We start from the raw sequence: 20,803 nt of genomic DNA on the forward strand, positions 1-20,803 counted from the left end.
TGTTATTTTCAATATTCCGTCGTTTTCTCAGTCCTACATTTCACCATAGAATTCATCCAAACCACGTAGGCCCTAGGAGAGAATTCTACTGTCATCCTAGTTAATTGAACGTGCTCAAAAAAATTCCTTGATGCTACGTTACTAGTACAAAGCAACAACAGCTTTACATATATAGAGATTACCCCCTTCAAAAACATATACAGAGATTACACATTAATAGCAAAATTACACCCATACGGCTGGATTTTGAATTTTTGATCAATCTAATTAAGTTATACTTGCCAGCTTTCTCTAACATATAAAAAAGGAAAACAAAAATACGCATGAAGAAACAAAAAAGAAATCAAAGGCCTGGTAAATTAGTTAATTAATCAACGGTGCTATATATACCATTTATTTGGGTTATTTCTCTTGTTATTTGTTTTTGTTTTATAAATTTAATACTTTTTTTGTGTCTTCCTCTCCTAATATACTTGACAAGGACGGCGAGCGGCGGCGGCGGCGCGGCTAGGCCCAGAAGCCGGCGAGGAACGCGGCGATGCGCCGCGCCGAGCGCGCGATGAAGGCGGCGCAGAGCTCGGCGGGGTCGTCGACGCACCCCTGCCACGAGCACGCCCGCATGAGCACGCGGCCGCGCCCCCGGCCGCCGCCGCCGCCGCGGGCGCTCAGCTGGACGTAGCGCCAGAGGCGGGCGAGGCAGCCCTGGTCCCGCGGCGGCACGACGACGGCCGACTGCAGGTACGCCGACGCGGCGTGCTTCAGCAGCTGGTTCCGGATCCCGATGTTGGACGCGTCGAAGTCGTGGATGTCGTTGCACGAGTACTCGCGCCAGCTCCCTCCTCCCCAGGCGCCGCCTCCGCTGCCAAAGCCGCCGCCGAAGCCGAAGCCTCCGCCGCCGCCGCCCCCGCCGCCTTCCACCAGCACGTCGCGGAGGCTGATGTACTCAATGCTGTTGCTGCCGCTCCCGCCCCCGCCCCCGCTAGTCCCGCTGCCGATGCTGCTGCTCCGGCTCCCGGCCCTCGACCGCCGCCCCGCCCCCCCGCGCGGCGGCGGCGACGACGGCGACACCTCCGTCGACGGCGCGTCTGCCTCCATCGTCGCCAAGGCCCATGCAAGGTTGTCTCTCTCTCATGCAATAGTGATCATATTTTGTCGGGTGCAGTTTGAGTTTGAGTTTGAGATGAGGAGAGAAACAAGGTGAAAGCATTATCGTATATAGGTTCTGCTTAATTATAGGAAGGAATGACTCTGACCCATGACAAAATTGGCAACACCAAATTACAGGTGCTCATCTCTTGGCTTATGGGAGGAATAAACGAAATGATATTTTTGTAAATAAAAAGTAATTTGTAAATAAGTTTTTTTATATACGTGTTTGTAATGATCTAAAATGTAAAAAAAACACTAAATTAACTCTAAATTTAAGGTTGAAAATTTAAATTTTAGCCTACAGGTATAAACAGAAAAAATAAAAAGACCGACACACTCAGGGAAACACCTGCAGTATTATGGTCGTGTGGTGGTGAAGTCGTGAGTGCATAACTTCAAATCATGATACTCACGCTCTCTGCATGCCTCCAACTCTCCAAGTACTCCTTTTCTGCTTGGGAGATTAAAGGTTAAAGCAGAAGCAAAGATAAATATGTGGTGAAATGAAGACTTATGCATGTCTGACCAAGATAAATGGCACTTCCTCTGTTTTACTCTGTTTCAAAATGAAAGACTTTCTAAACTTCTATTAATTCATATGAATAGTAATGAATCTAGACAGCACATATAAACTATATATAAATCAATGAATGATCTAGACAAGACTAGAAATTCTTCCAATATAAAATGAAGGAAATAGGAACATAATACCACACATGAACTGAAACTTTTTAGATCAGAAAAACATATTTCAGGTTTTAACAACAGTACATAAGCAATGCAGGTTCACCATCGGGATGGAACTAAAGCAATAATACCAAGGTCAAATGGTAGTACTACATAATTTGTCAAGGACTGACTACATAGCAATTAGTTCATTTATTTTTCTAGGGTACATTATTGCCAACACAGTTTAAAGGAAAAACCCCATGTTCATTTCATTCTGCAGAACTAACAGGTAGATTGCCAGGTACATGAATATCTGAAAACTATCAAACTATGTGCTCAGCCAACGCCAGGATCTTCAGGTGTTTCTTTTTCCTGAGTTCGTGGGGAACAGGCCCAAAGACACGAGTGCCAATCAGCTCTCCTTTGTTGTTCACAAGGACTATCGCATTGTCATCGAACTGGATCTCACTTCCATCGTTGCGCCCTCGCTTCATAGCAGCACGGACGACCACTCCGTAGACCACATCTCCTTTCTTCACCTTACCACGAGGCTGCGCTTCCTTGACAGATCCAATTATAGTGTCCCCAAGCCTCGCTCCTTTCTTCCCTCTCAAGGACTGGATGCACATAACGCGCTTGGCGCCAGAGTTGTCCACCACCTTGAGGTTGGTTCTCATCTGGATGAATGTTCTGATTTGCTGAAACCAGAACGAGAACACGAGTTGTAACATGTAAAACGGTCATGATGAGAAAACTACAAAGCATTACAAATGCCGGCCCCCCGAAACAATCATGTTATCTTCGCACGAGATAGCAGGGCACAGAAAATTTATTTTAAAACAAATTCCTCCTGAAGAGTGAGTGTGACAAAAAAAAAAAAAAAACGTGTACGATACTAAGATAGAGTCCAAACTGCCAAATAATCTAGTTTGAAGACTGAGCAATGCCCGGACCTAGGTCCTAAAAGAATAAAGAATACACAAGGTATTCAATTATATCAAGCAAAACCATACCATAGTCAAATAACATGCTAATCTACTGGGTCATGGGTTCACTAGTGAACAAAAAGATATTTGTCCATTAATCAATTTTAGAGTTTTCAAGTTGCCATAATTGATGTCAAAATGTATCTGCTAGATAGAAGTGATACCTGATAGATAGGATCACAATGAGATGGTCTTGACACAGTCTCAACAGTTGAGTTAGCAGCTCCAAATAGATTGTTCCCAAGGCCTCCCATCAATGTACGCCCAGCTAAAAAAGGTGAAGAACAACCATGTGCAATATGAGAATTTAGATCAGCATCATACCACGGCACCACAAGAGTGCTTGTACCGTATAAGATACTGTTTTCTTATAGTTAAAGAGCATCAGTTGCATCCACTCAGCGTCACCAATTTTTAATTTGGCATATGTTTAAATGCTAAGAATAGAATCATTTATCACCAGATCGCATCCCAAAAAGTGACAAGAATTGGTTGGTTTAGGCTACAGCAATCTAAATCGGTTAAGGTCCAACAAACACCTATCGCTAGCAGTCGTATTGTCTGTGAACAGAAGCACAATATATAGGGAGTGATTGTTTGGCCTTTTTAGAGAAAAAAACCAAACGATATATTTGCAAATAAAAAATAATTTGTGAATAGAACTTTTATACACGCATTCTTGGCGAACAAAAAGCCAAGACCGAAAATAATTACGATGAAAAACATCAAAATCAACTCCAAATCTAAGGATAAAAATTCAAAATTTGACTTATAAACATAAACAAAAGTGGAAATACGAGGGTGCTAAAAACAGATACATGTACATTATAACTTTGCAGGAATCGGACATGTTCACTGCCTCAAGTGAGATGCTTTAAACTAGGCATTTGCAAAATAGTTGAGAGCTGAGAAACATCTACAAATGGAAGCTCTGATGCACTCGTATCAACAATACCTGAGGAACACCTTGACCTCAGAAACGCTGCCATCTCCTGTCCTGCAGTCCTGCTCTTTGCCTGAGGTCTCCTGCAAGGCGAAAATTGGTGCATAAACCCTCACATCAGGATCGAATGCTAGAAGCAGGTAGAACCGAACCGGGAAGAACCCGATTCCCTGAACCAATCTCGCGACCATGAAGCAGGAAATGAAATCCCACCCGCGAGGATTGGACTCTGCTCCGCCGCATTGCTGCACAGAGCATCGCCCTGGGAATTTGCATCAGCTCGAGCAACACACGGCCCGCACCCCAAATCCAAAAAAAAAGAGCAAGGAGCAGGAAGCAAAGAGCCCTAGAAAGAAGCCACTCGATACGAGAAGGCCCAAAGTAACAGGCTCACCTTGATCTGAGTCGCTGACGCCGGCAAGGTGGCGAGGCGCGGCGAGGCGACCAGCGAGACGGGAAATCACGGCGGCGGCGGGCGGGCGGGCGGCGGAGGCGACGGCAAAAGCGGGGGAGAGAAGAGAGCCCTCCGGCTTGGGCCGGGCCGAAGAGCAGAGCCATCCATGTAGTTGGGCCTGATGGGCCCCGCGCGAGATGGCAAGAGGAGCGACGGCGATGGGCCGCCGGCCCACAGGCTATCGCTTTCTCGCGTAACAGGTGTCCCCACGCGGCGAAACGTGTCCCGGGACGGGGGCCAACGGGAGACTGACACGTGTACCGGCACCCCCCACTTGCAGCCTTGCAAGCAAACAAATGTGAGCCGTGTGCTGGATGGGATCTCTCTTGCCTCTCTTTTGCGTTTCTGTCGACGTTTATAAACTAAAATTTAAATTTAAAATTTAAAATTTATTTTAAAGTTTTTACTCTAGTTTATTTTTAGTATTTGATTTTATATCACTAAAATATATATAAGTTTTATTTATAATTTATTTTTTATTTATAAATATGTCGTTTAGTTTTTTATTAAAGAAAACAAAATGATGATCCCTTTGATTTGTCGCCGTTGGGCTTTCCAATTAATCGATCAGTAGCGATATGATATGAGTAGTGTGTACCAAACTACCAATACATGCAGCTCGTGCTGATCCTAAGATCATTTTTACGGAATACTTTGGATATAGTGCTCTCTCTTAGCTATGATTAGTAGTGTAAAAAATTAATTAACCACTTTGGGAGCTGGAGAGATATGTCACGGCTCTCTCATGATGCCTTGGTTGAAGACATTATTGTTTTGTTAATTAATTAATTAGTATCCATCACAGGTTCATCCGAAGGATTCTACAAACGTAGAAACAAGTCAAAAGAGACAGGATTAAAATGCCATGCTATAGAATATGCCTACATGATTTTAAGAATTAGGAATTTTGAAATTGTTTGTTTTAGAGAGACCGTGAAAGAGAGCGCATATCGTACTTCTCAAAGGAAAATAAATATATATTCCCTTCATTTCACAATATAAGACTTTTTAGTATTGTCTAGATTTATATGTATACTAATAAATCTAAACATATATATAAATTATATACATTCATTAATTGATAAATTTAGACAATACTATAAAGTCTTACAATATAAAACGGAAGTAGTAATATTTAATCTCATGCTTATTTTTCCTATGAAATGAGGCATAGAAACTCATATCAATTTGAACATCCCATTCCTCTGATCCGAAGGGCATTATATATGAAAACTTCTCATAAGGATTTCAATCACCAGCCAAATAATACATCTATATGAAAACTTTATATTAACATCTAATGACAAATAAGGAAATTGGGGCCGGATAGCATCATATCAGTGCATGGATTAGCCAAGATGCAGGTGTGCTCCTATCTTTTAAGTATGCTAAGCTTTTGCAAGAACCGATAAAATTAAAGGCTGATACTATATAATACGAGCTATCATGCACGTAGTGAAGTAGATTAATTATTTTTCTTGCCGATCGAGAGGATGCACGCATGCTACAACTACACTCCACAAAAGCTACAAGCTTTGGGCTCATGAATGCAAGCACGAATGTAAGGACGATTCGTCCAATATAATTAGAATTTTTTTTCAAAAAAAAACATTAGTTCAGTTTTGGTCCCTCTTCAGTGCATTCTACTGTTAATATTATACTAATCTCAGCCATTGATTAAATAGAGTACTGTACTTTGTTAATTAATTGATTAGTGCTCTCTCCGTTTCACAACGTAAGTCTTTCTAGCATTACCTAGATTCATATAGATGCTAATGAATTTAGACACATATATAAAGTATATACATTTATCCATCAATGAATTTAGGCAAAGTTAAAAAGACTTACAATATGAAACGGAGGTAGCAATATTTTGTAATTTTGTTTTATTTGCCATAAAGATCACAGTAAAAAAACGATATTATCCATTTAAATTTATATTGTACCTATTAGTGTTGGTAGTACAATTAATCAGAGTCATTCGATAATATTACCAGTAGAATGCTCCGGAGTCTAACCTGTTCAGTTTTTTGTTTGGCCTTTTCTTTTTTTTGATCGAGATGAACATTGCAACCAATTGGGGATCAACCACATTCCCAAATCAGTATGCTTCGATTCGCAGGAAAGTACACCAAACCAATAATGATTCATCGATCAGGACATTTAATTATTGTACATATTTTTGCATCGATCACATCGTCGTTGATTCGTCGATCTCAGTTCAGTCCTCTGAATGAATTTTACTGTCCAGATTCCTGAGACCAAATTAAAAGCAAGAAGAACACGTACGTGCGCACAATTGAATTGATCGAGAATTTTACAAAGGAGTAAGCAAACGGATCCGCTAAATTTCATGCGACAGAAAATGTGGGAGGACGATATTTGAATTTTTTCCAGCCGTCGAATTTGCTTCAAGATTCGTGCTGATACAGGGAAAAATTATTTTGGTGCACGCATTAGACTGGAGACTCAAACTCGTGACCTGTTATCTGCAATAGCGCTACTTTAGCACCATGCCAGCACCTGTTTTTAATGTAAAATAAAAAATTATATATAATTTACATCATAATATATAATTGTTCCTTATGCTTTCGATAAAAGCAGGGCTCTTTTGAGTCTCTTTATAAAAAAACAATATATTTTAGTTACAAAGTAATTATATTAATTTTAGTGTCAATTTGAATTTTTTAAAAGTTGCATAGGCACCCCCTTAGTAAAATGTCCGTATGTTGTTACGAGAATGAAGGAATCATATATATATATATATATATATATATATATATATATATATATATATATATATATATATATATATATATATATATATATATATATATATTAGCATGTCATTCACGAAAAAATCAAATTTGAATTTTACAATTATTGAGAGGTTTTTTTCGTGTGAAGTTCACTCCCGTGCAAAGATGGTCATGTTCGAGAGCTGTATGAACTTCTACTGTCCTACCGTTTGACTTAAGATGAGTTTAATTGGCAGTGATCCAGCATAATTTTAGGGAGTTGATGATGTGGTTGATGACAGATTCCCAGAATATTGGTGCGCATAATTACAGATCATTTCGACCGAACAGCAGGATCAGAACTCTCTCATTCTATCTAGCTTCTTAATTTAATCTAAAAGAATCTTTTTTTTTTGTTTCATGACCAATTGACCCAGTTGGTTCCATTGCATTCGCAACTGCAACTGAACATGCTCTGATCTGAATTATCTGAACCTGACGAAGACTGAACAATTTGATCACCTGTCTTAATTCCCAAATTGTGCAGAGACTTGCGCCACACGTACGGCACGCACGGAGAAGAGAAGATGAAAGCGCAAGAAAGAGACCAGCCAATTCAAACGTACGGTAATTAAATGGTTTGCTTAATCACTATATCGAATGGAGGGTTTAAATGCAACCCCATCGAACCAATGATATATAATGACTTGGAATTCGTAGTTATCACTCAAATTTTGTCGAAATATGTCGATATGTGCCACTACCGTGCCCCTATATAGCCCTTCACTAACATGTAGTAAAGGTTACCTGAGAGAAAAGAAACAAACATCTCATGGATATGCTTTATCTACTAACTATTTTAAAACAATGTTAACGTCCGTTCCTTAATTTTTCACATCACAGAACCTTCGGCTCCCCCCAACGAATAAATAAAGAGCAAGGGGTTGGTTAACAAAAGAATATGTTGGATTAAGTATTTTATCATCCATCTATACTCTTAGGGTTTGTTTGATAGGGTGAAACCTCGTTTGATTTTTATAAGTACGTTTTCTGAATTACTAGATAATTATCTAAAATTTCTATATAAAATTTGGTTTTAAAAAATCATATTAATTTATTTATCAAATTTTACAATAGCTAATACTTAATTAATTATTCACTAATAAACCTTCTCGTTTTACGGGACCATATTAATTTTCTTGTTCTTCTTCCATCACCTTTAAATTAGGACTTCATCCACCTCTAATCCTACGGTTCTAGTAGAAACTTGCTCTCATCGTCCTAAAAATAATCAACTTTTAAAATAAATCTAGACAAATAAATGTTCAGGTTCATATCTAAAATTGATTTTTTTTCATAGACAGAGAGGGTATCATTCATACATGCCACTGGTTCTTTAGTACACTACTCCGTTAAAAAAAAACATATTCCTGAGTTTTGTCTATAAATCGTTTAACCATCCGTCTTATTTGAAAAATTTATTAAAAAATTAAAAAAATTAGTCACATGCAAAGTACTATTCATATTTTATCATGTAATAATAATAAGAATATTAATTATAAAAAATTTTAAATAAAACGAAAAATCAAAAATTTAATAAAAAAATCAAAAATTGATTTATTTTAAGACGGATGATGTACTTAACACTAGTGTCGCAGTTTCGATGCTAGGGAGACCAATGCTAAGCCTAAGGCAATATAGCACTGTATCAGTCTACTGCTACTAGTACGTACAAATAAATAATCAAGGCACTTTTTAAGTAGATAAAAATGCAGCAGCAGCAGCAGGAGGAGTGTACAGCAGGCACAGCCTGTAAAGGAAAGGCTACTCGATCCTCTTTACACCATTTCAAGAGTGGAAAGCCGTACCCCCAATCCCAACTGTTTCCGGTGTTGACCGTCGGTCTCCGTTTCACACGAATTAATCTCCGTCAATTCACGTACGACCTCGATAGGCCATACTTGAATTGACAAATGGCATGATCCTTAAAAAACAACGTTGTACCATATAAGGTATGATCTTTAAAAAGTACTAAAAGTTCTAATCTATGATTACACATAACAACCAACTGTATCACCAAATAGCCAAGGAGTCCCATAATACTAATTTTAGTTGTTTAATGATACTTCTCTTTTAAATCATCCACAATGATTAACTACTTAGTGCCTAAGGACATTTTCAAATCAAGAAGCCTCAAGTAGTGGTCTCAGCCATGAAACCACTGGTAGACTACATACTTCCTAACCCAGTTTGATCTTAGTTAGACACAAATTCACATGATTATTAAATTTTACACAAAACATGGTTCTCTACGTGAGTCATAGTTGAAGCATTGGAGTTTCACGAAACCATATTTTTCATACTCATGTCAGCTCCGACAAATTATGACGACTAGCCACGTCACAGTGTTGAGCATAGCCAAACTGGCTACCCTGGTTGTGGCAGCCGCATCTATGATAATGCAGCCAATAAGTAATTTCCTACCTTGTAGCAGTCGGTTGTGACGTAACTGTTGTCAATAGAAATGATGTAACAACGGGAAAATAATTCAAACGTCCCAAATAGTCCTCCTAACATAAATGGAGCAGACCATATATGTACCGGGTGACTAGATGGTAGTAGTAAGTACTAAGAGCATCCCCAACAGCTCATCTATCTCATCCTCTATCTTAAAAATAGAGGATGAAGACTACAAATTGAGCTCCAACAGAACGGCTATCCTATCATCTATTTTTAGATGTCATCCATATTTAGAGAGAACCTTCATATTTGGATGATCTCTCTCCATCTTCCAAAGAGATATAGAGCATGCCATATATGGATAATCTAGTGGAGCACAAAGAGATATGAAGGATGAAACTAGTTTAGATGATCATCCAAATAAAGATATGGATGATCAAATTTAGATGAGCTGTTGAGAATGCTCTAAGTAAGTAACAAATCTGCAATGTAAAGCCACAGTTCTTTGCAGTCAAGCCCCTGCATGGTACTGTGCGCCGGGTACAACCAAGATGTATGGAAAATCCGAGGCCTTTTCTGCAAAAACGCACTCCTAGCTCTCTATATATGCTGACCATTGCTGACTCTGCTGAGCTCAGCTTGCTCAGAGGCGATAAGACCAGCTAGCAGCAGCAAGCAGCTTGCAGGTTGCAGCAGTGTGTCCTTTTGCCTGTTGCTCCCTCGAATTTTGGACTTGCTGCGCTCGGGTCCTCGTTCTTGCAGGCAGAGGCGTCTCGGCTCTCGATCGATCCCCTTCTGGTGAGCGGCTTGGTTCCTCTTTGGGACAGATGATTGATTTCTAGCCCAAGATTTGGTAGGAGGTAGAGATTTTGGTTTGGATTTGATCAGGTGTGTGTGTATGTGTGTTTTGAAGGCGAGATTTGATGCATTTTGTTCGAGTGAGTGGGGTCAGAGTTAATTCTTCATGGGTTGGATGATGCAGTTTTGAATTTGTTCCCTTTCCCTTGGAAATTTGGGTGTTGTTTTCTTCCAAGATTTGTTCCCGTTTGGTAATGCAGAATGAAAATGGTGATGGAAGATAGTGAGCTACTTTTCCCCTATTTTTCTTGGAATTATTCGTGCAGAGATTTCTTGGGTTACTTGTGCCAGATTTGACTCTAGCTAGGAAGATGGGAGCTTCAGACACAGGAAGGCCCTCAAAATTACATTTTTTTTTTTGGTAGGCTCGACGTTTTGATTGTTCTTTCTTTTTTCTTATCCCTAGTTGAAGTTCATTATTCTGATACTGAAAAGTTGAGCAAAGTTAGCTCCATAAATTCTCTGCAAAAACAGCTGCAAAAAGTTCAGATTTATGTTGCTTTTAGTAGATGCTTCCGCAAAGCTCCCACCCTTTCATCAATTGCAATGCAGAGTAGTACATTTATGAGAAACAAGATATCAAACGAAGTTCTTCCAGATTTGAAGTTGTGATAAGATTTTGTGTATAATTTGAACTCCTACCCATCGTTCTTGCAATCTTTTTCTGTGAAGATCTTTGCTGTTTGAACTTTCGCTTCAAAGACTGTAGCTTTGCCACCTCTAAAGCTAGCATTTCGTAAATTAAAAAAAGTATCTCCTTTTTTTTTCCTGCGAGATTTGGTGATAATTAAAGCATCCTCCTTTTTTTGTTCTGAATTTTATCCCCAAAAACGAGCAGACGAAACCGCGGCGGATTGGCATGAGCTAGGCGGCGTCGGCCATGGAGGAGGTCGGCAAGGAGCGCAAGCGCCTACGCGGCGCGCTCGTCGCCGTTGGCGGCGGCGGCGGCGGTTCGGGGGCGGCCACCGCGGCGGCGTGGCGGACGAGCCGGGTGGCGCGCGCGGCGGCGGGCGGGAAGGACCGGCACAGCAAGGTGGTGACGTCGCGGGGCCTCCGCGACCGCCGCGTCCGGCTGTCGGTACCGACGGCCATCGCGTTCTACGACATCCAGGACCGCCTCGGCGTCGACCAGCCCAGCAAGGCCATCGAGTGGCTCATCGGCGCCGCCGCCTCCGCCATCGACGCGCTCCCATCGCTCGACTGCTCCTTCGCCCTCCCAACAACCGCCTCCTCCCCGGCGCCAGCCTCCTCGCCGCCCGACGACGCCGAGGTCAGCACCTCCGAGACCAGCAAGAGCTCCGTGCTGTCCCTCGCCAACGCCCCCGGCGACCACGGCAACGGCACCGCCTACAACGGCGGCGGCGCCAATGGCGGCGCGTTCGCCGAGCTCCTGCACTGCTCGGCCAACGGCAACAAGCCATTGCAGCACCAGCACCAGCACCAGCAGCAGCAGGCGACGCTTGCGTACTACGCCGCCCAGAGCGCGCACATGGCGCCCATGCCGTTCGAGATGACGATGCCGCAGCTCGCGTTCACGCAGGAGCAGCAGCAGCACGCCACGGTGGCCTTCGAGCGGGGCACACTTCAGTCCAATGCCGTCGCCGCGTCGCTGTGGCCGCCGTCGACGGCGCAGCACCCCTACCTGCTGCAGAGGTTCGCTGCCGCTCCGCCTGAGGTCGCCGGCCTGCCGTTCTTTCTTGCAGGTGGCGGCGGCGGCGGTGCTACTGCTCCGGCGACAACCAACGCAGGGGAGCGAAGGCTGCAGCTCTGGGACTTCAAGGAGGAGAGAAAGACATGACTAATTCATGGAGGTAAGAAGTATTTTAGTTGCAATTTTTGAATTTTTAGTTTTCGAATAGCCAGTTAATTACCTGTTCCATTGACATTCAGAGATCAAAATCTTGCATTGGCTGCATTGATCGTCAGGGACAGGTGGTAGATTACCATAGCTTCACTTATTTTTAAGCATCTATATGTTCAGATGAAACGAGTAGATAGTTTATATTCTTCTTGATGGCCAAAATGTTTTGTTGCCCTTACTAAGTATGAGTGGAAATGGATTCTACTCCTCAAAGGGATGTTCCCTCCTGTAGCTTTTTCTTCCAAATTCATTACAGATAGTTGTGAAAAATTCTAAAAAAAAAAATTCCACAATGTAGAGTATAGTGGCATCTATCACTTTACCAAAAACCAAGTTCAAAGTCCACCTACACTGCTACACATCGAGAAACCAAAAAAAAATGCAGGCGTGAATAATACCAATACTGCTCATACGCCGCATTTTTCTTTTTGTTATATCTCTATACGTGAGTTGAATCTTTTCATAACTATTCGGATGGTATTTTAGCAAACTGTTCAAGGGATCAAAATGATTTCCCCGGCCCTGAGTATGACAATATCCCATATACTAGTTCACTTTTGATATTTTGCAAGATCATGCTGTTGAAAAATGGTAGCTAGAGATAGTTCTGTGCCATAGCTGCTATTAGTTAATTTGGAGTGATCTATAGAGCAAGCAATGTGGTAGCTAATTTCACCCTTTTCATGAAACTAGCTTATTGAATTGGGAATAGTAAAGTATTGGTCCAGTTAAAATAATGGCATCATTGTCAGGTTTGAAAGAACATAGCTGCAATTGTACCACTGAATCCAGATAAATTGTACCATGCAACAGGGTATCCTGGATTAAAGAACAGAAACTATGGCAGTGTTCAGTCTTACTGAAGTAGTCACTGTTGTTGAGCAAAGATACTCGGAATAATTGTTTGGCAGACTGAACCTACGAGAACTTACAGCCATCCATCTTCTTCTTCTTCTCTCTCTCTCTTTTTTTTTTGTGTGTGTGTGTGTGGGGGGGGGGGGGTTAGATTGGGCTGGGCTTAATCCATTACTGTGTTTAGGCTTGCTCATCATTGTTGTGATATGAGTCCAGGGTCCAGAGTGCTAGTTTTCTTCGGACTAGCTCTGCTTAGTCTAGACCATAATTCATTTTTAGTCCCATTTTTGCTAAATATAAATTGTGATTTCTTTCTCCTATGTCTTCTGAATTTATTCCGAACAATTCTGCCTTTTTCAATCGGTTCAACGGACCTGTTAACTAGGTACTTTGCTAAGTTAATCTTTGATGTAGGTAATTGATTTCAGCTGTAGGGACCATCTAAAAAGTTTGTATAAACAATATTCAAGGGAGACCTACTGACCTAGTATGCTTAGATATATATCAAAGTTTTAATTTCTATAGTTTAATCGTAGTCCAAGGCATCTTCACTATTTAAGATGATCTACTGCTAGTCTGTTACCATTTTACTAAGTACTAGGCTGACAGCACATATCTGATTGCCTGATTGGGCATTAGAGTACATTCTTTCAAGTTTCAGCTGCCCTTTGCATTATATATGCAATCCTCATTTACTACGATAACATTTCTTGTCCTATTTTCATTCAGAATTGCCTGGTATCATGCTGGTGTTTCCCATAAGTCATAGCTTATCAGCATGAAGAACACAAGAACTGAAGATATCAGCATCAGAAAACTGAATGTAATATCAGATCTTTCATTCTTCCTGATCATGATTCCCACTTCTCTATTATCTAACGGTGTATGATTTGTCTGTAACCTCGACAATTATGATCAGAGACCATATAATTTGTTGTTGTAATCTGACAATTTGTCACAAGCTGCTTAGATGCATGCCATTTCCTAGAGATCTTGCACCTCACTCACATTCAGCACTGAACTTTGTGCTTGCATGGAAAACAAGCTGTAATACCAGCAGATGAGAATTATTTAGCTAATTTGGCGTATTGTCTTAGTGACCAAAACTGGAATTAGATGTGTTTCTCACACGAACTGCCTTGTTTATTAATACGATTGTAGCATCTATATGAATACATTTCTGAACCTTTTTGGACCTGATAACTGAACTCTGAATAGTACTTTTGTTGCGAGAGATAGAGATCAGTGAATTGTTGATACCAGGATACTCCAATTCTGAAACAAACAAAGTTAGATGAACCTGCTTTGGAAATTTAAATTTCTTTCGCACTTGCCATTTTATTTCTAATCTGCCAAATGAATTGAACAATTCACGTGAAAATCTTGTAAAATTCATGTGTTTCAAAAGAGCCTATGGAATCGTGTCATTTTCTGAAATAACTGACATTTCCTGGCGTGTGGTTAATGTCAGCCACCAATATTCGAACTGATACATTCAGTGGACATTTAATTTTTGCCATTCTTACGAGTGGTTATAATAGATTTATTCCTAGGCCCACATATTATAGACAACGAGTGACAAATCTATTTTCACCACTCGTAAGAGTGACAAGAAGTTAAATTCCCGGCCATCATTTGTCTTTTTAGGAAAAAAGTTAAATAATATATTTACAAACGAAAAATGATTTGTGAATACTTTTACACGTGTTCGTAGAGATTTAAAAGTAAAGGCTGGAAAATAAACTATAATGAAAAACCTCAAAATCAACTCGAAATTTAATTTTGAAAATTTAAATTTTTGCTTATAAATATAAGTAGAAGCGAAATGATGAGGCCGGCAAACTTCAGAGAGCAGCCAAAGGAATGAAACGAAAGCCAAATGCTGAAACACTCAGAACATGATAACCTTGTTTTCAAAAACTAGTAACAGTGAAATAAGCATAACAAAGTTGAAGTCCAAGTAAGACATGCCTGTAATGTTCAGACATTGATGCCTACATCTGTTGGCATCTGTCTGTTCATAACCTTATCACCTCCATCACTATAACAGCATCTCTAGAAGGCCAGAGGAAATTAGCTAGGGTGTGAGATAGATTAGGAGCTAATCAACCAGAAGCACAGGTCACCATCACTGATTGCGCTTTTCAGATGTCATAACTGACGAAACTGAAAATTTAAGAACCATGGTGAGCTTGTCAGGTTGGTGAGGCACCATTTTGTCTCTAATATTCTTATAGAAAAAAAAACTTCTGAAAAGAAAATTAATGCAAGGAGAATAAAACAAAGTGAAACAACACAACAGCAAAGTGGTTTTCTATGACATCATCAGCAGAACATAGGCTTGACCTCCGAGGGCAAAAGAATAAGGACTACTACTCTGTAAAGATTGTGTGGTTGCCAAACTGTGTAGATCATTGAAAATTAGTACAACTAATCCTTTTAGTTGTTCATTGCCATAAGCAAAGTAATTCATGGTGGATGGACAGATAGATAGTTCACTGGACCAGGAATTCATAGCTTCTCTGCAAGCACATGATCTAACATAATAATAAGATTAAAATGGCCTGAGAAATTCAGAAGTAGACTGTCAGAAAGTCTGCTACTAACTCCAGTTTGATATATTCAAAATTTTAAAACATTAATTAATAATAACTTTCAAAATATTTAACTTAAAAGATACTATAATAACACATATAAATAAGTCTTAAAAATACTCAATAAAGTATATATTTATTTATTTCTTGTATATTTTTTTATAGAAAATCATAGTCAAAGATAAGTTTTAAAGACCGTGTCATTCTCTAAAACGATAAGAATTATCAAACTGAAAGGAGTAATACTTATACATATCACATTAATAAATATATATTATTTTTAGGATAAGACTGTTGCTGCCTCTGGCTCTGTACCAATCTTAACACCACCTGACTAAACATACTAAACATAAGCAGGGTGTGCATATATATGGTCTGTTTGGGGGAGTTTTAGATTTTGAAAAGCAGCTGTTTGGTAGTCAGCTTCTGAGAATCTGTAAAAACTATGAAATCTAGCTTCTCTAACTTCTGGCTTCTTAGTTTATTTAAGCTACGGACTGTTTGGGGGTATTCTGGCAGTTGCGGCTTTTCTCAAAAGCTGTAGCTAGAGAAGCCTCCCCCCCTACTAAGATTGGAAAACAGGAGGTTCATCAGCAGAGATTTTCAGAGAAAACCTTTGAGTAAATTTCAGAAAGCTACAACCTGTCAAAACTATCAATATGCTAATAAAAATTCAGAAGTATAACCGGTGTCAAAAGTAGATAACTGTAAAAATCATATGCTAAAATCATATGGGCAGAAAACCGTTTGGGGCAGCTTTTGACGGAAGCAGCTTCTGGGAAAAGCTGCAGCTGGGAGAAGCTCCCCCAAACAGGCCCTAGAAAAGCAGCCATATGGGCAGAAAGACTTAAGCAGTCGTAGTTATAGTTTTATGATAAAATCATATGCTATTTTTACAGTTATCTCCTTTTGACAGGTTATCTGAAAAGCTGCTTTCTCCTCCCATCTTCAATCCATGTATGTATTGATGTGTAATTTCTACGACCGGTGTCCACAACCAATAGAAGACTATTTAATAAAAAATGATACCTGAATTCAAGAGTCGTGATTAGCACTCATACAAATATTCAAACAACGCAAAAATGGAGAGCTTGATGCGATCTTTTTTAGGACTTTACGATTTTTTGCAGTCTATTTTCCAATTAACACGAATTAGCCACAAGGTATGCAGTAAGAATGCAATAGCATTCTCATCATCTGCAGAGACATGGATTGCATAAGTTTTACATACATTGTCTGACGTCTTTTGAGAGAGGAAGAGAGGCATATATTGTTCTTAGATGATTGGAGAAAATTATAGAAAACATAGTTGAACCTAAGAATGCTTAAGGAGTCACACACTCTTTTTTTCAGAGACTACAACGGGCTTCAATCGGGTTCAGTTCATTACAGTCTTTGGGGCTTTGGGCTGTCAACTGTTTCCATGTAGGTCAAGGGGATAGTTTCAATAAAAAAATAATTTGTGAATATAATTTTTATATATGTGTTCTTAACGATCTAAACCAAGACTAAAAAATAAACTATGATGAAAAACCTATAATCTAATCTAAATTTAAGGTTGAGAATTTAAATTTTAGATTATAAGCATAAACAGAAGCCAAAAGATGAGGCTAGACTCTAGAGGGTTGTATATTCTTTCACACTATCTGCTTCATCCAAAGCATAATTTAGATTTTAGTTGGATTGCTGCTAATTGCGAACAATGTTTGACACTAGTCTGTTCTCCTATATCTTATTCTGAAGGAACCTGCCTTCTTCTAGTGATTCAGATGAACTAATTAAGCAGTTTCTTGATGAATTATTCACCTTTAGGACTGAACAACGTGGTTGCATGGGAATCAAGCTATAAGAACCAGCAAACTAGAATGGGATCTTGTGTTCCTCACATGTATTGAAAAAAAAAACAGTGTCTTTGCTTTCTTAATTTGTTTCAGCACTTCTGAATTTTTGTGCACCTGAGCTCCTTTCTTATCTTTGTGTTTGTCAGAAGAAACTGTGAAACTTTGTTGATAATTTAAATAGTTGAGAAATAAAGATGATTACCACCCTTATCTTTTGGCTTATGCTTATAAACCAAAATTTAAATTTTTAATCTTAAATTTAAGATTAATGTTAGGGTTATTTCATCACAGTTTATTTTTTAGTCTTTTCTTTTAAATCGCTAAGAACACATACATAAAAATTTTATTTATAAATTATTTTTCGTTTGAAACTATGCCTCGTAGTGACCCCACCTGAATCCAAGAGCCAGGATTAGCATCTCATACGAGTATTCAACAAAATATTTCTTCCCTCTTTTTAATATTACATAGAGGTCAACTCTGAAGCTGGCTATGTGCTTGCCAGAAGTCACTGTTACAATTGTCCTAGGAAAAAGACATCGAGAGCTGCAAGAGTTGTCAAGTAAACAACCATATGTAGCATGGCATCTTTCATTTCTTTTTGGACCGAAGAATCTTTCATTTCTTGATGAAATAGCATGCATTCTTATTACAATTGTAAGGATATTAGGGGTTATTTAGATTGAGAAAATTTTTGGGAGAAGTGTCACGTTAAATGTTTGACCGGATGTCGGAAGGGGTTTTTGGACAAGAATGAAAAAACGAATTTCACGGCTAGCTTGAAAACCACGAGACGAATCTTTTGAGCCTAATTAATCCATTATTAGCACGTGTTGGTTACTGTAGCACCTATGGCTAATCATAAACTAATTAGGCTTAACAGATTCGTCTCAGGATTTCTTCCATAACTGTGCAATTAGTTTTTTGATTCATCTATGTTTAATGCTTTATTTATGTGTCAAAAATTCAATGTGATGTTTTTTGAAAAAAATTTGAAATCCTTGATCAGGATACAATTGTAAACAGGCTCACACTGCACGACACAGAGAGGTGATAGTTAATTGTTTGGACAAGTCACAAGTCAGGAGGGAACTAATCTGTCACGTCGTAGCTCTACAGAATGCAGAATCGATTTCATTTTCTGAAGGAGCTGACATTTCTTGCCTTCTTGGCACTGTGCTACCTTCAACCAGCAACAGACAAAAATGGAGATGCATTCATGCACAAGTAGAGGGAAGCAGTCAAAGGAAGTAAAACGAAAGCCTAACTGCTGAAACAAACACAGAACAACAGGATGTGAAACTGAAACTGAAACTGCAAAATATGAACAGCAGAGTTGAAGTCCAAAGCTCTGTTTAATTTCCCAAAAAATTTCTTAAAAACATCACATCGAATCTTTGGATATTTAAATGGAGCATTAAATATACATAAACATTAAAACTAATTACACAGTTATGAAAAAATCGTGAGACGAATCTTTTGAGTCTAATTAGTACATGATTAGCCATAAGTGCTACAGTACCCAGCATGTGCTAATGACGGATTAATTAGACTCAAAAGATTCGTCTCGCGGTTTTCAGACGCAATCTGAAATTCGTTTTTTCATTCGTGTCTGAAAACCCCTCCAACATCCGATCAAACATTCGACGTGACCTTTTGCTAAAAATTTTTGGCGGCTAAACGAGGCCCAAGACCTTTTGCTAAAAATTTTTTGCGGCTAAACGAGGCCCAAGTAACCTGTTTAGTTCCTAAATTTTTTTCCAAAAACATCACATTGAATCTTTGGACACCTAAATAAAGCATTAAACATTGATGAAACAAAAAACTAATTGCACAGTTACGGAAGAAATCTTGAGAGGAATTTTTTGAGCCTAATTAGTACATGATTAGCCATAAGTGCTACAGTAACCAACATGTACTAATGACAGATTAATTAGGCTCAAAAAATTTCATCTCGCGGTTTCTAGACTAGCCGTGAAATTCGTTTTTTCATTCATGTCCAAAAACCGCTTTCGACATCTAGTCAAACATCCGATGTGACATTTGTCCCAAAATTTTTTCCTATCTAAACAGGACCTACTCTAAGATGCGGTTGCCATGTTCAGCCCTTGATGCCTACGTCGGTTGACATGTCTCTGTTCATATCCCATCACCTCTAGCAGAGCAGCATCTCCATAAGTGCAGAGGATTATGAGCTGACCAAAGCAACAGGTCATTACTGAAAACTAATGATCCTTGGAGATTAACTGAAGATTTAAGTTGGTAAGGCCACGTTTCAGGGAAGAAGAAAAACAAAGACAAGAAAATTCATTCATTGATCCTAATCATGACTCAAAGCAAGGAGAAGAAAAACAAACTACTATCACATGGGGGGAAGATCAGTTCAGAGCATAAGTTTTCACCTTTCACGGCAAAAAAACTAAGACCATTGATCTGGAGTCCTAAAACATTCAGAAATCTGACAGAAATTCCCATGTTTTCCATGCCTTCTGTATTGATGATCATTCACAAACAAGGCCCTTAGTACGCCACATATATATTTCCTCACGTGTAAACATTATGTGGTTACCAACAAACTGGTGTAGCAACTAGCAACGTGGAAAAGTCTCCTACTAATCGATTTAATTAGGTTGCATTCTTTCGGGTCAGATTATTCCTTACTTTTTTATGTACGTTTCTCGAACTAGTAAATAATATATATATTTTAAAAAAATTATAGAGAAGTTTATCATCTTATTTTTTGGTAGATTTTTAATTTTATAGTAGTTAATTTTTATTGACTATATTATTAAGCAACTAAAAAATCAGATAATCTTTTATCGAAAAAAACACATGCTTAATATTTGATTTCCATAAGCAAGTAATCCAGGGTGGACAAACAAGTATAATATAGTCAATTGGACCGAAGAGTTCACAGCTTCTCTCTACAAGTACAAACATGGACCAAGAGTAATAGAGTATATTCCACTCGGATATAACCATGGTCTAATGATCAGATTAGGATGAGAAAGTCAGAAGTAGATGTTCAGATTACCGAGAAAAAGTCAAGAAATAAATATAAAAAATAGGATAAGGCTGCTATTCATACTTCTGTCTGCATTTACCACTTGACTATCCAAGTACAACTGAAACTTTTCTTTCAAAAAAAAGTGCAACTGAAACTGAAAGGTAAGCAGAATGTGCATATATTGACACTACCAGTACTGGAGGAAAGCTGGAGGAAAGGACGATGGATTAGTAGTAGATATTATTTATGTATTTTCCCTCTTAATTATTTTTAGTTTTTTCTTGGTATTACATGTACACTTTCCAAACTATTAGATGATGTATTTTTATAAAATTTTAATACAAATATTTATCATCTCGTGTTTTTAAAAATAGATTTTAACTATATT

The 20,803-nt window shown here is 39.0% G+C and overlaps 2 protein-coding genes across 2 annotated transcripts; one reads left to right on the forward strand and one right to left on the reverse strand.

The window, feature by feature from the left end:
* Window positions 1-1,947: 1,947 nt before the first annotated feature.
* LOC102702708 (50S ribosomal protein HLP, mitochondrial-like) lies at window positions 1,948-4,239 on the reverse strand. The gene is made up of 4 exons (XM_006664144.3): window positions 4,142-4,239; window positions 3,760-3,830; window positions 2,969-3,072; window positions 1,948-2,516 (listed from the first exon to the last, which is right to left on the reverse strand). The coding sequence occupies exons 2-4, from the start codon at window positions 3,791-3,793 to the stop codon at window positions 2,142-2,144; spliced, it is 513 nt and encodes a 170-aa protein (XP_006664207.1). The 5' UTR covers window positions 3,794-3,830; window positions 4,142-4,239; the 3' UTR covers window positions 1,948-2,141.
* A 5,814-nt stretch (window positions 4,240-10,053) lies between these two features.
* LOC102718234 (transcription factor PCF8) lies at window positions 10,054-14,166 on the forward strand. Its single transcript, XM_040529251.1, has 3 exons — window positions 10,054-10,197; window positions 11,096-12,068; window positions 13,703-14,166. The coding sequence occupies exon 2, from the start codon at window positions 11,138-11,140 to the stop codon at window positions 12,053-12,055; it is 918 nt and encodes a 305-aa protein (XP_040385185.1). The 5' UTR covers window positions 10,054-10,197; window positions 11,096-11,137; the 3' UTR covers window positions 12,056-12,068; window positions 13,703-14,166.
* The last annotated feature ends 6,637 nt before the right edge of the window (window positions 14,167-20,803 follow it).

Source organism: Oryza brachyantha, chromosome 12 (genome assembly GCF_000231095.2).
Source record: "Oryza brachyantha chromosome 12, ObraRS2, whole genome shotgun sequence".
In the NCBI taxonomy this organism is placed as follows: domain Eukaryota; kingdom Viridiplantae; phylum Streptophyta; class Magnoliopsida; order Poales; family Poaceae; genus Oryza; species Oryza brachyantha.